Source organism: Trachurus trachurus (genome assembly GCF_905171665.1).
Source record: "Trachurus trachurus genome assembly, chromosome: 8".
NCBI lineage: Eukaryota > Metazoa > Chordata > Actinopteri > Carangiformes > Carangidae > Trachurus > Trachurus trachurus.
Genome location: NC_139905.1, coordinates 18,892,572 through 18,911,937, shown reverse-complemented (window position 1 = coordinate 18,911,937; position 19,366 = coordinate 18,892,572). Strand labels below are relative to the sequence as shown.

General features: G+C 41.1%; 2 protein-coding genes across 2 annotated transcripts; one reads left to right on the top strand and one right to left on the bottom strand.

Annotated features, from left to right (window-relative positions):
• Positions 1–6: 6 nt before the first annotated feature.
• On the bottom strand, positions 7–8,198 carry gtpbp1 (GTP binding protein 1). Its single transcript, XM_083977346.1, has 13 exons — positions 7,778–8,198; positions 6,333–6,444; positions 6,017–6,197; positions 5,256–5,439; positions 4,723–4,887; positions 4,473–4,596; positions 4,252–4,366; positions 3,834–3,978; positions 3,563–3,745; positions 3,004–3,139; positions 2,712–2,890; positions 2,243–2,404; positions 7–1,700 (listed from the first exon to the last, which is right to left on the bottom strand). Exons 1-13 carry the CDS (start codon positions 7,970–7,972, stop codon positions 1,584–1,586), a joined length of 1,998 nt encoding a protein of 665 aa, XP_083833472.1. The 5' UTR covers positions 7,973–8,198; the 3' UTR covers positions 7–1,583.
• Positions 8,199–13,145: 4,947 nt separating this feature from the next.
• On the top strand, positions 13,146–16,889 carry lgals2a (lectin, galactoside-binding, soluble, 2a). Its single transcript, XM_083977177.1, has 4 exons — positions 13,146–13,368; positions 15,401–15,480; positions 16,105–16,276; positions 16,508–16,889. The coding sequence occupies exons 1-4, from the start codon at positions 13,360–13,362 to the stop codon at positions 16,652–16,654; spliced, it is 408 nt and encodes a 135-aa protein (XP_083833303.1). The 5' UTR covers positions 13,146–13,359; the 3' UTR covers positions 16,655–16,889.
• Positions 16,890–19,366: the final 2,477 nt, after the last annotated feature.

Genomic DNA, 19,366 nt, shown 5'->3' with positions numbered 1-19,366 from the left:
TTCTCAATTTCCGATGCCAACTTGTAATTGCACATGCATGAGTTAACAGGGATTTCTGTTACTAATTTAAACTGTGGACCATGATTGATAGTGCTAGATTGTAAGTAGGGAGTTGATAGGGTTCATATGTTAAAACATATACTGTATATTATGTATTGATTATATTGTGATAATCAACAATCTAGAATTTAACTTTTCATGGTTTTTGATTTTGGGTATTTACTGTATACAGTAACAACAGTTGTGTTCTATTGGTTAGCCATGCCAAGCTAATTAGCTCTTCTAGATGAAACTGTCATGTAATTTCAGTGAAGTCTTTTTTCATTCTTCTCTGCACATGGGAAAGTTAGTTTCACTTCAATTTCTGGTTTTAAATGATTGTAGCATCTGTAGCCGGTGTCAATCACAATGTAGTGACCACCTCTTGAGATACAGAAAACCCAGCTGTGTCCAGCTATGTAAATGAGTTGCAGTATATTTAGGAAAAAGAACATAACCACACCGACAGATAACATAATATTGAACACATAATAAAAAATTGAGGCACACAGAGAGAAAGCACTGTTGAAAAGTTCAGTAAAGCCTTTTTATTAATGGTCAGTTTTTAACGGCAAAGTGGTTGTTGTTGTTTTTTGTCTTTGTTTTTTTTCTTAAATGTCACAACATGTTAACAGCAACAGGCCTAACGACAAGTTACAAGTAGCACTGCAAGTACTGCATGTCTTTTTAAAATCATGAGCAACTGTTGGAGTGACGGGATCATGTGCTGTTTCTGTTTGTACTAACACTACTGGTATAAGGTGTGTAGATAGAGGACTAACAGTGGAAGCATGAAGGATACTACTGAACCTTAAAGCGCAGATGAGAGTAAATGGAAAGATCCAAGACCATCCAAAAAGTCAACTTTCTGCATGTATGCCAAATAAATAACTGACAATTATAAAATGTAACAGCTTATATTTTCCATAGATCTAGAATTTGAAATCACTATGTGGCCTCTGCTACATTCATTTGTGATTTGCATACATTTTGTACAATGGCATCTTTCCAATCATAGCACAACTAAGAGCTAATTTACATATGCAGTATAAATAGTACATTAACTGTTTTTCATTGCAAATAAACACAGGGAATGCGTGGGGGAGTTCACTTATAGCTGCTCATATTGGTGCTGGACCCTTACTTTGGGTTTTGCCTCCCTCCCCACCACTGACACTCAGTTGGAGGACTGGATTGTAGGTTTCATAGACGCACGTTAAAGATGGATGAAATTAAATATATCATCATCATCCTGAGTGAGGCTAACCTCAGAAACCGCACTACTTTCCACTACCCAAACCATTCAAAAACAGTAAAGGCAGCTGACATTAAAATGTATTCAGGGTGTATGCCTTTCAGTTTTGGGACATACCCCTTTGTGTTCCCTTTTTAAAAATAAAAACAATAGGACCTGGTGTAAAAAGGCAAGTAGTAATAAGACCGAGGAGAGTGTCTTTCTCCAAACATCAGTTTTTCTTTGTGGCTTGTGGAATGAAGACACTTGGTGGAGTGATCGCGGGGAGGGAGATTTGCAAGGGACGAGTTCAGCAGCCGCCGATCCCCGATGAGGAGGGAGCTGCCGTGGAGTTGGTGCTGCTGTTCTGGCCTTTTCCTTTGTGCCTCTGGCCACCCCTTCTCCTCCCACCCCCTCCGGACTTTGGCTACAAGGAGAGACGACAAAAGCATTTGATAAGGCCACACGTTTTTAAGTCACAACTTAATGTAGTATCATCAGGCAGTGTGTTTTTGAAAAAGAGGGAGAACTCCACAATCTTGCTTTGTGCTACAAACACTACACTACATTCAGGTTCGCCATTCATGTTTTGCTTCATTTCGAATGCCCCCATTTTACCTTGTTCTCTTTGTTGCCCTCCTTTATCTGAGGGTCCTCATCTCCCTCTCCCTTTGGAAGCCAGCCACGCAAGCAAAGGAGAGGGGGAGAGTGTAAAGGAGCAATGTGGCAACACAATAAATGAGAGTTTGGGGGTGAAATATAACAAAATGAAGCAGGATGTAATGGGTGGTGGAAAAGATAATGCACAGAAAAAAAAGGGAGGAAGGAGGACACAGGAGTGTTAGGACAAGTGACACAGTAAGAGAAGAAAATGCATCTAGAAACACCAGAATAAACAACACCTTGTATATATTTTTAGAATATTAATAGTCTTATATTATTCATTGCTTCCATTGACTTGTGACTCACTGGTTGTGTCGTGCTTGATCCTCCCGACTGTGCTATTGTTGCTACATCGTCAGCGGCCGCCGTGGTGCCGTCCTCTTTTCGGAGCGGTGCCTTTTTTGTAGACTGCATTTTGATTTGTGGAGGTTTGGAATTTGATGGCAAATTATTGGTGGACTGCAGCAGCTGAAAAGAATTGGAGTCAATAAATGAGCCTCAATTCACAAGGGAGTAGATTAAGTAATTATGTGAGGCATATTGTGCATTTTCTGTTAACAAGTTAAGCATGTGTCAGCTACTTATATTCTCGATCGATAATAATTTTCTTTCCTATTATTCTGTTCTGATGTGGGAATTGGTTGTCAGCAGATTCCCTTTGATAGAGACATTAAGTAACTCCATCCAATTAGAGATTTAGTGCTGATTATACAAAATCTTTGAATATACTGTGGCACATTGTAAACTTTCCTAATTGTATTGAGGGCTTTGCTACCTTAGTGATGGTCCCCACAGCCTTGGTACGTCCCTCTCTGAACACCAGCCTCTGGTCACAGTGCAGGTACTCTGGGGTCTTGATGAATCGGAAGTGGACTGAAGCCTTGTCCCCTGTCCGTAAGCAGTCCCTGTTCATGGACAAGATGGTGGCCGTCTGCCTTATGCTGCCACAGTGGACTGAGTGGTGATAAGAAACACGGAAAGACAACAGGAAAAACAAGGTTATGAGAATTGAGAAGGAAACGATGAGTCATCAACAACATGTGCCTTTGAGTGTCGTTACTACTCACCCATAGCCTGGTATCTTGGGGATATCGTAGTGGGATGATGAAGCACCAGGATCTCGGCCTCAAACTCCCAAGTAGCCTGTGGGCTCAACCTTGGGGACACCATCACCATGCCTTTCCTTATGGACGAACGCTTGATCTGTACGAGGAGTAGACATAAATGTTACTATTCCACAGTGCTGAAAAATCATCACAACTTCTCTATTCAAGTCCGTGCTGCTTGGACTGTATCAGATGATGTTCACCATGCTGGTAACACTGAACCTGCCAAACAGCACTACATGATTTTAGTGGTAGTAGTTTATACAGCTGGTACATATATACATGTGTAGTGACTGAAAAGTGCCTGTGGTTTAAATAATTAAAAATCAAAAAACAATATTACAGAAGATTACAAGAAAAGTTCCACAAGTTTCATAAATAATACAGTATTATATTATGTTAAAGTTGTATAGTTAATTACTATTTTATGTTTGAACTTCCTTTATATTTGGAAATACAAATTAATTCATTTTCACTCAATGAGCAGCCGGCTTAACATGATAAACCTAGCCATTCCTACCTTTTTAAGAGCAAACGAGGCAGTCTGGCCACCTCTAACCTCCTTCACAGGCATTCTCTTCCGGTGGATCGATTTGACGGCAATAGGGATGAAACTGCCCAGGGGATCCGGCCCCAGTAGCATGGTGTCATTCAGACGTATGAGTCCACGTAAAGTAGTTCCTGACACTACTGTTCCCACTCCCTGAGATATAAACAGAACATGGCATTTGGTAGATGGAGACAAAAGTAAAACGCACTTGGCGTTGAGAGTTTGTCGGTGGTCAACGTACCGGTACAGAGTAGGTGTCGTCTATCTGAAACTCTGCGGGCTGGTCGTCGCGGTAGGATGTCCTGGAGGAGAGCAGGTTGAGGAACATCTTGAGCAGGTCCATGTTCTCTCCAGTTACATTGGATATCTGAAAGATGGGACACATCCTGGAGACACACACACATACACACGCAGATTACAAAGTAGTGTGTCATTCCTCTTCTGAATCAGGCTGGAGCAGACTTTTGATATGTACTATAATAGACTCTTTATTATGCTAAGAGGATTGCTACCAAACATGATCTTGATGTCTTTTTATAACGACAATAAAGAAAGAACAAGATCCTTATGATAAATAACATATGTACTAATCACGCATATAAACATCAACTATATTACCATAAATGATCAATATTGTACAGATGTAGCACCATTTATACCTCTCTGAACTGAAGTTTGAAGCGGTGACTATAACATCATCCTTGTTCTGTACCAGGACGGGGATCTTCCTACAGCCAGGGGACTTCAGTAACCTCTGGAGCAGCTTCAATGTCTCTGTTAGCAGGGAATTAAAACCACAAAAATTATAGCCCGATAAGGTGTGCAACACATTAATTAGGCTTTTAATTACAAACACAAGAGGTGACGCCGGGGGACTGACCTTGTAGGATGTTGGCCGGACACATGTCTATCTTCGTTACAACTACAAAGACGGGCACATTCAGAGCTAAGGCCAGGCCCAGGTGCTCTTTGGTCATCCCTACAATACCTGCATTACTGCCCACCTGGAGAGGGAAGGGGGGTGGAATTTAATTCCTATACTTCATTGACAACAGACTGCATATAGACATAGGAAAAACAGATATAAAGTACAATCAGACTTTTTGAAATAGAAATGTCCCCTTTCTGACCATGAGCATGCAGAAGTCAGGCAGGTGTCCAGTCATCCCAAACACAGTTGTCTTGAGGTACTTCTCATGGCCGGCCAGGTCGATGAAGGTGATGACCTTGGATGACTTCTCACAGATTTTGGTCCAGTCCAGGCTTCCTCCATGACTATCTGGTTTGTTCACCACCTGGGGACAGACAGAGAGGGGTCGCCATTACATTCACAGCATTCATACAGTCTCCTCCTCTATGTGGTGCTCCAAAAGGTCAATTCAATGTCTTGAACTGTATTTGTGCACTTATACATTAAGCACTTTTTCGTTTAACAATTCTTAACCAGTTTATAGGGAAAGCTGTGTTTACTTTATAGAACTACAATTAAAGAAAAAAAACCAGATAAAGATAACCTAAGTTCCAATTCATAAAGGGTGTCAGCCTGCTTCTTACTTTACATCATATTGACTGTGGTTTCTATGCGCTTTCTATGATGATAATGTGGTTTTAGAGCTGCAGTTCTGTTAGGGTCAAGCCAACAGCTAGACCTCTCTGCTCTCACCTGTCCCTCCTGGTCAAAGCCCAGGATGTCGTTGCCCACACTGCTGGTCCTGCCACTCTCCATCTCGTGCTTGTGCCTGAAGAGCTTCTGGCGGGCAAAGCCCCTGCCATTGTCCAGCTCCCCATGAGTTAACACTCCCAATAGAGTACTCTTACCAGCATCCACATTACCCACCACTGCAACCCTGAGGGATACAGGAGCACCAACATATCACTTAAACTGTATCAGGAAAGTCAAATCATACCTGATGAAATTGTAGTAAAAAAAAGATTGTCAATCCATCCAGAAATGTGGTCAGTGTCAATAAACCCCAAGCTGGGGCGGTGCGTGGTGCAGTGGTTAAGGCGGCCGCCCCATGTAGAGGCTACAGTCTTCAACGCAGGCGTCCCCGGTTCGAATCCCACGTCGGGCCGTACTTTCCTGCATGTCATTCCCCCTCTCTCTGCCTCCCCCTTTCCTGTCTATCTCACTATGCACTATCAAATAAAGGCAAAAACGCCAAAAAATATACTTAAAAAAAAAAAAAAAACCAAGCTAACCTTTACTATTTATAGTGTGATTTTTTAAATCTGATAAACAAGGACCAAGAGGGAAGACAAAATAGTTTCACTGCTGGAAAACAACTGGAAATGCCTGAGAAGAACAGCTGACCTGGTAAATGAACGGGAACTATCTCCGTTGCTGTGGGCATATCGCGTGGAATCCACTACTCGACAAAAACCATGAACCTTTTATATTCTCATCTCTGAGTGAGCACTCACCTGACCTCCAGGAAGTCCAGCTCACCCACACGCCTGCGAATCAGATAGTCACGAACCAGTCCAGCGGTCTCGTTGCGCTCTCGTAGTGGGATAAGATCAGCGTCCAGCTGCTCGCACATGGAGTGAACCGTGGCCACTGAGGCCTCCATGTCTTTCTCATCCAAACCCCAGTCACCCCCATCTACACCAGAGGAAAACAAGAGGTAAGAGCATTGATTAATTCATCTGTTATTAATTAAGTGAAAAGTTAGTTTCATATACACTATTGTAACTTTATCATTTTAGAAAAAAAAAACAGTTTGTATGTGTCTCTCACCGGAGCCCATCCCAACCACATAGATGGTCTCGCCACATCCCTCTTCCATCCTGTCCCGTAGCTGGCGCAGTAATGAGTCATACTGCTCTCCATTTGGGCTAACGAGGGCCAGCTATTGGGGTCCAAGAAAAGGAGAGGCGGAAGAAACAGAGAGTTATTACTTCATCACGAAGGTTGCTCTAGGACTGATGGGTAATTGAATACTATATTTTATCCATGGAGTTCAAAAGTTGGGGGGCAAATGTATCAGGTGTGGTTCCTTGTGACTGAACTTTAGAGTATGAATCACATTTTCCCTTCTGCACAAAGTAGACCTAGAGGGAATGGTGAGTTCAAAAGCTGTTCTCCACACACAGCTGTCTCTCTTCCCATGAAACTCCTCAAGGTTACGTGTCAGCACAAAACCATTATGTCTGCTTATATGGATCTAAAAAGCTTGTTACTGGAAACAGTAAATGAAGCACAACGGTATATTATGGTGGGTTTTGAAGGAATTAACCAAAAATGTAAATGTGTGGTTTATGTTTTGTTGTAGATAATAGATTGTGGCCAAAATGTATGCATCTATGGTGTTACAATAGGAGGAGCATATCATTATTTAGTATCATTACACTAGCACACAGTGTAATGTCTGATGGATAATATCTACTGACGTAAATCAAAGTTTGTTGACAAAGTAATTACTATCTGATGAAACTGACAGAAGGCAAGGTGAACCAGGAACTTCCTCCCTGATGCAACACCGTGTAAGCTGAGTGTATGGGACATGTAATACCTGTGTAGTCTGCAATTTGACCTGTTGTCCACACCAACCTGATGGCTGTCACTCTTATACACAAACCCATGTCAGAGTTACAGCTACCTTTATTAAACCAAGTAGTTTGACAGAGGTGTACTGTATAGGCTGTTGTTGTATTTCCTCATAGTTGTTGAGCGGGGAAAACCCCACTATGTTGTTTTGCTGAATTTCACGAGCCTGTGTTTTTGTCTCTGGTTGACTCACCATCACCGTCAACTCAGTGTTTTGGTTTGTTTGACAACAGAGCTGTTCGTGCAGCTTTAGTTGTTGAGTTTGCACAGTAACAGCATCAAAAGAGTTGGTTAGCCTGAGTGAGACATGCTGTGGTAACATATGGTGCAGTCTGCTCTCTCACTGATAAAGGCGACTAATGTAAACCTAAGGTTGGGCTAGCCAGTGTTAGCCGCAACTAGCTCTTTACTTATCGTCAGCAAAAGCAATAACCCCGAGTCCACACAACCCGTCGTGCATTATAATTTGCTACAATAATACTCAATAGTTACAGTGTGGGGCAGCATGCAGTGGCTGGTAATTACACGGTTATACACAAATAACACATTTTTTTTCATTCATTCATTCATCCAGTCCCAAGAGCAGAGCAGCTAGCTACCATTAGCTTGTACCTACACGCAGGGCCTAGCTTTACCTTGTTAGTAAAGTCAACCCCGCGGTCCTCGGGCTCGCCGTTGAGCATGTCCGCCTCATCGAAGCACTCGTCCCCGGTGTCGTCCCCGCATCCTCCCCGCTCCGGAGCGAAGATACTCGCCGGGACTAAGGCGTCAGCCAGCGGTACGGAGCCCGGGCTCACACCTGGCTCAGGCGCCGCTGCTATTGATGCCATTTCTATGCCAGCCTTTCAGTGATAAATTTCCAAGCTGTCCTAATTATTGTGGTGACGGTTGGCAACCAAACACACACTCGGTCGGTAGTCAGTGCACCGCGAGCTCCGCACACGCTATCGTTGAGCAGACAGCATTTAGCTATGCCTCATACATAAGTTAGAGTCAAATAGTATAAATGAGCTAACATACATACAATAACATGCTCCTTATTTATGTGCAGTCAGTTTGCATTCAAGCCATTTGAAAATAAATTACCACCACCACCTCATTCATACTTATGAGGAAGGTGCGTATGTGTACGCCTATTTCATTTCTGTTCACCAATGGTGACTCAGACTCTGTGGATATATTATCAGCGGACCAGTGGCAGTGAGGGGGTCGTTCATATGATTACAATGTGGGCCCGTCCCTCACAGGGCCAACAGGCCTGCCTATGTGTTTGTGTAGAGATGTAATCACAGTGTAAGTTCAGATGGCGCAATACAAAAGAAAAACAATGTAATCTCCTTCCAGTGCTATTCACCAGTTTTCCTATAGCCATTTAAATTACCTTTTTCTTTTTTCTTGTTCATGTAACAAATGTATGTCTCACAAAAATAATAGTCATTTTAGAACTAAAAGCAACCAGATTATGAGTTATTGCTGTTTGTTTGTGTGTGTGTGTGTGTGTGTGTGTGTGTGTGTGTGTGTGTGTGTGTGTGTGTGTGTGTGTGTGTGTGTGTGCGTGTGTGACATGAAAAGTTGACTGCTTTGGTACTATAATCTCATTGTGGAAGTGTGGATTGAGATTTGTAATAGTCAAGATTATGGCTAAAATGTATGCATTTGTTGAGTGTCAGTAGATGTAAATAGACTAGACTCATGGTCGCCTACAATAGAAACATATTATTTAGTATACACCAAAAGGTACATAGTGTAATGTCATAGGAATAGTATCTACTTAAGGAAATCAACATCTATTGATAAAGTTAGCACAGTGCATATCAGACAGGATGAATCTATCTGATCGGACTGACAGGAGCCAAAGGTGGACGAGGAACTGTCTCCCTGATGCAACCCTGTGCAAGCTGCTGTGTATGTGACATGTAACACCACTGTAATGTGCATTTTGACCCTTCCATACACAGACCTGATTGCTGTCACCATTTTGCACAAACTCACTCAAAACTCATACTCATCTGTTAGAGTTACAGCTGTAAACATGAGTTAATGACAGTTGAAGATAAATTGATGATTAAAACAAGTAATGATGACTTATTACAATCAGTAACCAGGGTTTCAGTTAACTTGTGTCAATTCATTATTATCCTTCATTATTAGTAGTCTATGCAGCCTTTAATTTTTAAATGTCAGCAATTAAATTAATGTTGTGTTGCAGTTCTTGAGATTGACCACTGGAGGGCAGTGGAAACTGATTATTTCAATAACACTCAGCTCAACTATCTACTCCACCCAGTATCAAAGCCTGTAATTGCAGTAAAAGCTCTTCAGTTGTATTCAATTTTGTAAAAAATCAGTAGCTATGAAGATAGTTTTAATTCTGGTTTATTATTGACAAGCAAGGTGTCAAAGATTCAACATAAATAGGCTACAGATTAGTAAGTGTGATAATGATAACCACAATTATTTTTATCTGTTCAATTCTGTGTAAAATGTATATGTGTAAAGATGTATTGCGGTGCTACTGTGTGTGTGTGTGTGTGTGTGTGTGTGTGTGTGTGTGTGTGTGTGTGTGTGTGTGTGTGTGTGTGTGTGTGTGTGTGTGTGTGTGTGTGTGTGCTGTTCCAATTTTTATGTGAAAGGTCTCTGCATCTGCTGACTGTCTTGAGACTGGGTCTTAGGGCACAGGAAAACATATCACATCTTTGTTACTCATTGAATTTCTGTTGCAAGAACTAGACAGTTGCAAGCCACCCTGATATATCTCTCCACAAACATTTAAGTGGAAGTGTGTGATAATGAATGCACACTAGAGGTCAATATAGATTGATCTTTGGCTTGGACACTGTCAATTCCTTGGATCGCGGAGACATGCCAGCTGTTTGAGCTAAACACAGACACTGTGTTTGTGAGCCAACATTCAGAACAGCTGAAGTACAGGAAATCGCACAAATGTGCTCTTGAAAATTGGATTATATGCTTGTTTGTCAGTGAGTATAATGTAAAAGCAGATGTGTTGTTAGTAATTAGACGACACAGAGGTCATGATTGTGTTAATCAGCAGATATAATGTGAAACACTGAGCCTCCTCACACCTTGCTCACAGATTTTCATTGTTACAAATAATATGCTGAAAAGCAACACATAACCAAATAGGACATACGCTTTCACTGTGTGGGCTTGTATTTCTGTCTTGTTTCAATTTAAGTTTTAAATTTCTGTGGAAGACATTTCTGCATTAGCTTGTTTTCATTAAGGATTGTTGTAAGGTTAATTTTATTGTTAGGTGTTAGGTCTGCATAAAGTTTGGGATTTACATTTGCATTTACATTTACTCATTTAGCAGGTGCTTTAATCCAAGGCAATTTCCAATCGGGCAGTAGGAGACCTTGGTGTAAGTACTAAATCTTACACCTATCCAATAAATGCAAGGAGATTAGGTAAAGAAGCACACTAAAAGTGCATAGTAAGTGCTGGTTAGGCATGTTAGGGTCTTAGAGGTCTTAGAGACAAGGTTCTCCAAGCAGAGGTGAGTCTTCAAGAAATTCTAGGGATACCTCGATAGAAATCACTAGCTTACTTGACCTAGGGGAACCACAGATGAGTCTGGAATGCAAATTGCCTGTGTGCAGGGGTAGCTGCAGAAGACATCCTGGAGGAACAGATTGGTGCAGAATAAGATAAAGCTATTGAGTTCAAGTAGATGTGTGCAGAGGCAGAAGTCACTCTGAAGACAAGCATCAGTGACTTGATTCAACTGGCTCTAGTAACGTGATCAGACTGTGTCCGTCAAGAGTAACATATGGAAGGATATAGGGTTGCAGTGAATAAACCTGTCATTTACAGTGATTACACCAATGAATACATTTGAGAGTACAGTGTCACAAAAACCACAGGCACTAGTCTACAGTCATAGTAATGGTAAGACGAGACAAAAAAGCTGGCAAGTGCATGTGAGGCGTAGGCATCAAGAGAATGTAACAGGCCTGGATACTTGACCTCAACATGGAGGGGATCCAGTGGCTCTGTCACTGTACCAACCATAGACTGTAAGGTACCAACATAAGAATCTTGTTCTGATCAATCCCGACGAGGTGGTCTCTTAACAGCGCCCCACGGTGCGTGGTGACCTCCGACCTCTAGGGGGCGTCCAAACTCCCACCTGGCTTCTTTTTTTTTCTTCTTAAAAAAAATAAAAATAAAGATAAGATAAAATAAAATCACCAAATTGAGCGAAATTGAGATGAAAGTTATTTTATTTGTAAATGAACACATCGTAATTAGTTTGCTTTTCACGAGCACGAGGATGACGGCAGGGGTCAGGTCAGGTCAGAGACCACGTCACATGGTAACCATGGAAATTTAGCGGCAAAGGACCATGGATGTATGCAAAGGACCTTTTAAAAACATCGTGAGGGAAAGAAAAGTTGGAGCAAATTACGCTGGATAACGTACAGCCTGCCGGAATACGAGCAGAAGAAGAAAGTTGGAGCAATGTAGCAGCAAAAAGAAAATACGTCAAAGGAAAACGACTCAGAAGTACTATTCTCTGGGCTTTATTTTTTTTGCTAGCATTAGCAAACGCTATCGTAGCGAGAGACGGTTTACTGACATAGCAGAGGTTGAGGATAGCAGGGCCACAGCATCTCTATTAACATTAGCTCAGGTGAGCACTAGCATGTAACAGAGGTGGAGAGCCACAGTCTTGTGACACCTGTTCACCTGCTCCATCCTTATCTCCACTGTACAGTGAGCAGGTCAGCAAATTAGCAGCCCCGCGATTTTTCCACCATTAGCCTACTTTCTATCTGTTTCCTGGGAACAGCAATGAAGCACCGACGCCTGAAGTCTTCATCAACACTGGCTACAAAGCCAGACCTCATCAGCAACCTGGATTTAAATGATTTGGAGGGTCTGACGCCACAGATAAGACCTTCAGAAGTTCAGATGAGGTAGGCTTCTGCTTATTATTATTATGGACTAGTGGTCAAATCTAAGGTTTACACTCTTGTGTCCCAGCTGTTGTGTTTACACAAGGAGAAGTTGACTTGACTTTAGTTTGTTTTGGTTGCAATTGACTGGCTAATATGATGAAAATCCTATGCAGTTCAGGATGCATTAGTGTGCTTGTGATTGATGGAAAAACTGTATCTAGGTGGAGGCAGTGATGATATTCAGTTTTACAGTATGTTAGGAGAATACTGTCACAGTTATGCACTATAAATCCTGTAAGGTAGAATACACCTACAGTGTTGACATTGTCCTTAAAATTATGATTGTTGGCTGTAGCCTGGCAGTGTAAGTTTCGAAAAATGTTTCTAACACATTGTAACCTCTATAGAGAATTAATAATTCAAAACCTTGGAAGTGTAAGGAGTGCGATGAGGATATGAGGGGTCACTGAATGGTTTGAGTATGAACATGATGTGAATCATATCATGCCATGGCCTTTGCAGATCTCATACAAACTCAAACAAACACACCTACCTATAGGAGATTTTGCCCCAAAGTCTTTGAGGTAGGATAATATCCTTGGAAAAACTGTGATCCATCCGTGCAGTCGACTTGTAGAATCAGTTTGTGGGTGCACTGAATCTAGTGTCTGTCAGCATGTGGTGGCTTTTTCCTTCTTTGACAGATGAAAGTCTATCCTTTTTACTGTGAGTCAGATTAAATCCATTTTGAGGATTTGACTCACTCTCACCGATTCTCTTTGGCCTTCTTCTCTAAGTTTACTTTACTGTAGTTCAGCAGTCAGACTGGCCTCAGACTCTGCCATTTGATCCTGCTATAAGTTACAGGCCGTCTACAGTAAGTGGGCATTAGGGCTAGAGGCTGTTCTAAATATTTGGCCGTCTCCTTGGCAACAAATACATTTCTATTTTTGTCTGTCACTGGCCACTCTTCCCCTTTGCTGTCAGACTGAACCACACCAAGTTACAAAGTGTCAGTCTCATGGCAACAAATAATCTATCACAAATGATTCTCATTTCTCTACTTCTTGTTAAGCGCTAAATTAGTTATTTATGGTATATCACTTCACTTTGACTCCATTGGTTGAAGTTCACAGATAGTATGGATTGTATTCGCCGTTTGAAATGTCAGTCAGGCTGAAGGACCCTCCCACGCTGAATATATTCTCTAGTCAAGATGCAGAGAGGAAAGGCCCTGCCTGCAGCACTCTCATTTCTTCTCAGCTGAACTCCTCGACACCATATCTGCAAAGATGATGAAAGTAAGTATGATTTTGATGGCACTTGCATGTCTTTACGCTCTGTATTTAATGACACATGGACAAGCAGTGTTAGGTGATATTTTGAAAATGTGGTTGAAATGTGCAAACTCACTCTGTGCCCTGCTAATGTAACTGGACCAGCTGAGCTGTGCTTTATTTATTTATTAAGTGGCTTATTTAATCTACAGTATCTTTTATTTAGATGTGAGATTCTTGGCTTTATGGATTTCTTCCTTTTATGGTCAAAATATTCACTACTGAGCATACTGCACTGCACTGCACACTAGTCACCTTTTAACTGGATAACAGCATGTGCATGGCTTTTCAGCTGCAGCAAATTCATAAGCTAGTTATCTGTTTATGTCATTATATTCTTCTCGTGGTAATTTAATCAGGGCGCAGTAGAACTGCTTGTTAGCATTAGTTCATATTATTCCAATCATGCTCCCTCTCATTCTCAGTATCTTGAACTGAACATTGGCAGCGATGCATTATGGCTGACAAACTTCAGGCTCATAAACTGAGTAGATTACAATAAAGGCCCTGTATCGTTCTGGCTTCTTTTCTTGGCCACAGGGGTAAACATGTGTTTGGAAAGAACACAGGAGAGTGGGGGCAGCAGGCCTAAATCAAATTACATGATGAAATGAAATAAAGTAATCATGCTGAGGTCGAAATAGATGTGACTGAACTGTGATTCCTGTGTTTACCTGTTGGTATACGTGTCTGTTGGTAGCCACATCTTGACACAGTCTTATACAATGCAGTATGCAGTTTATGTGACCTCAGCCCAGCCCACTCCTCCAGCCCGTGCACCATGTGTTGCATACGCACCTAACAGCTGGACTCTAACATGGAAAGAATGTCATACCCATGTCATCTTATTCACCCTACACTCCCTGACTTTTCATTTCGTTTTGGCTGCGCTTTCAAATACCTTTTTTAACTCCAAAATGTGCCTCTCGTGTTCTGCGAGAACTAAAACCACCAGCAACTTGATACTATTTCAGCCTGTGGACATTCACTGGGAGACATCGCTATTTCAGTCCAATGGAAGCAGCGTTTGTCTCCTTGTGCTAATCATTCTGACCCTGAACCTTATCAACTAAATAAACATGCTTTAAAGGTATTTTCAGTCAGAAAGTTTGGTCTCTTGTTAACTGTACCAAACATTTTTAACATCAGCAAGTGTGGTTCCCAACAATTGCAGTGCATAAACCTCAATAAAGATATTATTCCTATCCGCTGAAAAAGTGGGCAGGGTGTGTCAACCTTTGAAATGCTATACAGTAAAAGTCACATCTGTTGATTTTTTTCCCTTCATATGATGAAAAATGTGGGATTTACAAACGTGCATTTGCATTGGTGAATCATTCCCTGTTCTGCTTCTGTGGTGATTGCATGATGGTTTCATGATGATTCAGGAGCTTGTATTTCTGCTTTTTTTTCCTACCACTTTGACACATGTAGTTAACATGAATGTGAAAAACTGTAAACCTATAGGTCTATGTGTGTACTTGTTTTGTTCCTTGTTCCCCAGTGGCGATTTGTGTTTCACAATAGATTGCTCAATTAGAATTTCCTAATCATGACACAGCTCAGTATTCCCATGACATGTACAGTTTCAACCGAGCAGAGAATTTCTGCTGTGCTCAGTCCTTTTTTCCCTACTGTGTACTTGCTATCCATAATTGCACCAAGTAAAATATCATTTGGTTTAATGGCTGGTCCTCGTCGTTTTCAACATTTCCAGCCTCTGCCAAAATTGGCGTAGTGGAAAAGGGCCATGGCAAGTGGAACAGGGAAGAAGTGGAATATGTGAGCAGGCCATCAATGGCTGTAAAATTGAAAACATGTGTTGGATGGAGTAATGATTGGAGGGTTGGCTGAGGCTACTCTGGTGGTGTTTTAATTTATTTCTTTGCCTGTAGGTGCAATAAGAACAGGATCTAGTAAAACCCAGTAGTATTACCAAACAATAATGTACTGTCTCACTATCCTACCTTACCTCCTGCCATCTTTTCCTGCACAGGATATGGTTGTAAAGAACATGTCCTTCAAGGTTGGACAGATCTTGACTGTTGTTGGAGTTGCCAAGCCTGATGCTTCAAAGTAAGTGCTCATATGAAACTGTAAAACTGAATACGTTTTTTTGGTTCTTTTTTTTTTTTTTTACTTTCTTTTTAATTTTTAATTTTCGTTTTGCGACAACAAGACAAGCTGATCAAAGAAGTAACACAAACTCACAGCCTTCCGCTGTCACAAATCACAACATACAACACAAGATAATAATAATAATGGTTCTTATCGGTGCTCAGCATTACATTAACAGTATTTTACAAAACAAACAAACAAACACATTTCATGCTTGTTAGACAGATGGTCTTCAAGTTTGATTATTTGTCTCGTTTAAATCTAATGATATATATAATATCAATACCAAATGTGTGATGTGAAATATGATTGTTTGAGAAGGTTCACCATAAGGCTGAAACATTAGGACCAAAATATATTAATGTATATGGGTGGCAAAGTTTCTTCAGTTATTTTCTCTGTGAAATGCAGTAATTGAAATGACCACGAGTCATCCCTTATATAAATTAATGGAAGCGGGATCTGTGTTCAGTTAATAACTACTTATTTACCTCTTCAGTAATGATTAATGATGATTAGAAAATGCAGTTGCTGAGATTCTTGATTACTTCTTTTAACGTCTTTATTTATCTGTGCCACCAGTTTCTGTATGAATATTGGCCCCAGCGAGCAGGAAATTACAATGCACATGAACCCTCGTTTTGACGCTCACGGAGATCAGAACGCGGTGGTCTGCAACTCTTACGAGGGAGGCAACTGGTGTGAGGAGCACCGTGAGGGGGGCTTTCCATTCCAGCAAGGAGAGGAGTTCACGGTGAGGCCTGTCTGTCTGCCACATGCAATCCATGTCATGACTCTCTCTGTTAGTGACCTCTGCTGGAGAATATGTGTCACTGTACTTCTGATAACTAGTTGTTAATTTAGGTATCAATTGTGTTGTGTACAAAGATGAAATCCCGGAACGGAGAAGTTCAAGGTTTAACGTTTTTGTCTCCACTTTCTTTCTCCTTCTCTCTCTGTCTCTCACCTTTATCCCACTGTCTAGATCACCATTGAATTCACCCCTACGGAGTTCCTCGTCACACTTTCTGATGGCTCTAATATCCACTTCCCCAACCGCCTTGGTGCGGAGAAGTACTCGTGCATGAGCTTCGAAGGGGAGGCTCGCATCAAAAGCATTCAGATCAAGTAAACCCCTGCACTCCCAGGAATCCTCGGATTGAAATTCTGTTTTTCATTTTTCAGTTTGTCTGACATCAGGTAACATCCAACCCCAGCTTTAAAATTCCTGTATTCACGTGGTATTGGCCTTACAAGCTTATCATGTATCATCGCATTATGCAAGGATTTAGACTTGTTGACATGCACAGATGCAAATAACAAAATGAAAGATGGATAGATATCACAGACATCCTCATGTAGATTTACACAGAGAAATGTGTACAGTCAGGACTGTAACTGCCCTTTCTGCACAGTTCACAGAACATCTCACTAAATAGCAAACTAAACACAAAGTATTTCCAAGCCCATGTTATCTGACTTTTATTTACTTTGCAGTATTAAATTGAACAGTTACCACATAAAATGTGATCAGTTGCTCTTTAAGGTGCCTTTGCTTTATGTTTTCCCTCCCAGACATTCCAGATTTGTAACTGACCATAATGCTTCCCTGGAACAACTTGCAATTAAAGAATGGCCTTTTATGAAAAAAATATGGACTTTGGTTATTTCTTAAACAGCCATGTGCACAGTTTCTGTTGAAACAATTGTTTTCATTTGTACTTTTTACCCCCTCATTATTTCAGTTACAGTGTTGTAGACTACCCTGTCCTCACTTGCATATGTACATATCCAGTATGTAGATGCATATTCAGTCATGTCTGTCAAATAGCGCCTTTCTCTTTTAGTATTTGTGACAAAATGGGTGATATTGTTCCACTTTATAGATTGCTGTATTGACATCCACAGGCCACCGACACATGACAATTATTCATAATCCCTAAATGAAAATGAAAATGTAGATTAATAATAAGTCCTGTATCTGTATTGATAATGACAGGTTCAGTGCCATATACCCTACCGCTTTGCAAGGGCACTGCATTCACTGAGCATTAGAAATACTGTGCTTGATGCCTCGCTTTAGTCTCAAAACAGCCTCAGGTCTTGGTGGTATTGATTCCACATGATGTTTGAAACATTCCTTTGAGATTTTGCCCCGTGTTGATGTGATTGCATCACACCTTTTCTGCAGATTTGTAAGCTGCACATTTGTGATGCAATTTTCCCACTATATGAAATCCCAGTGGTTTTCCATTGGGTTCAGATAATAGCTTGGGAAGCAACTGAAGTCGACCGAACTTGACATTGTCATGTTGATGAAACTGGTTTGAGACAACCTTTACTTTGTGACATGAAGCATTAACCTGCCAAAGGGAGGAAGTACCATTGGGAGATGGTAAATGGAGGCATTCAAAGTAACATTAATCTGTATCAGACTGTGTCGAAACATATTCCCAAAACGTTACATCACCACCAGCCTGGACCCAACCCATGGAGTCAACTGGTCTTCATCTGACCAGTTTTGGTGAGCATGTGCACACTGCAGCCTCAGATTTCTAATATTGGCTGTCAGGTCTGGAACCTGATGTTATCCCCTGTTGTTGTGGCCCGTCCACCCCAGGGCTGAAGTTGCTTTTTTGCTCACCGCAATTATAGCCTTCTTCAGTTTCAACCAGTCTACAGTAGGCATTCTACTCTGACCTCTGTCATCAACACTGTGTTTCCATGCACAGTCGGTCGCTCAGTATTTTTTTTTTTTTTTTGATTTTTTTTTTATATGAACAATACTGGCTCTCCTGATCTTAAGCGGAACGAATTCATGCATTGCATTGCTGTCACGTGATTGGATAATTGCATGAATGAAGCCAGAAATGCCAAATGAAATGTTGAGTGAGTGTATCTTACTTCTACTTACTACAATATATTATTACCCATGTCAGCCACTAGATGTCACCTTTAGTACAGTAATTTCATTTAACAGAAGCTGGTGGGAAAATGTTGGAGAATTTAGGATATACACTGTTTATATTTTTTTATCAGTAAATTATGATCCCTGTGATTTTTTACCAGTGATTGTGCCCACTTGATTGCATAATACAAACTTTAATTGTGTGAACAGGATATCTCACCTCGAAACTGTGAAGAAAAATAGTGAGAAAATATCTGAAACAACAATCCTAATTTGACAGCTCTATTGATCTAATCAGCATGGGTATACATACATGCAGTGGTGAACATATGGAAATGAAACTCAAAATTAGATCTGGAATTAAATCTCTGCAGTAGTTCCAACCGGGGCACAGTTTTTACGTGTGTGTGTGTGTGTGTGTGTGTGTGTGTGTGTGTGTGTGTGTGTGTGTGTGTGTGTGTTTCAGAGACTTCTGAGTATTATTATAATCTAATCTGATGTAACAGAAGGAAATGTGTGTGTCAGGCTGATTTAAGGAGAGAAAAAGAGGAAGTGAAGAGGAGAGTCTCTCTGTGTGTGTGTGTGTGTGTGTGTGTGTGTGTGAACAGGTTTCCGTGCTCCGATCCTTCAAAACAGGCTGACGGGCTCATCTTTGGATGACCTTACCTTTCTTTTGTTTGTCAGGGTTCATTAACGGCAATGCAATACCATCCATGTGATCAGTCTGACATGGCTTCTCCAAGTGCATACTGTACTGTACATTGTGTGTGTGTGTGTGTGCGCACGTGTGGTAATGAGTTCTCTAAAGCTACCTGGCAGTGTCAAAGGTGATCTCTCTGGAGGAGGGAAGGAGCAGATTTGGTTGCCTTGATGACCACAGTCCAGTCCCTCTCTTCTTTTCCCATTCACCTTATTTCTATCTCCCTCTGGCTTTTT

Bases quoted from the DNA above. Each gene is read 5' to 3' on its own strand.
- gtpbp1 (XM_083977346.1), bottom strand. From the start codon at position 7,972: ATGGCATCAATAGCAGCGGCGCCTGAGCCAGGTGTGAGCCCGGGCTCC. The intron at 6,198-6,332 runs GTGAGAGACACA...CCTCTGGTGTAG, and splicing joins TGTGGTTGGGATGGGCTCCG to ATGGGGGTGACTGGGGTTTG. The intron at 2,405-2,711 runs GTAGCAAAGCCC...AATTCTTTTCAG, and splicing joins CTGTGGGGACCATCACTAAG to CTGCTGCAGTCCACCAATAA.
- lgals2a (XM_083977177.1), top strand. The intron at 15,481-16,104 runs GTAAGTGCTCAT...CTGTGCCACCAG, and splicing joins GCCAAGCCTGATGCTTCAAA to TTTCTGTATGAATATTGGCC. The intron at 16,277-16,507 runs GTGAGGCCTGTC...CCCACTGTCTAG, and splicing joins AGCAAGGAGAGGAGTTCACG to ATCACCATTGAATTCACCCC.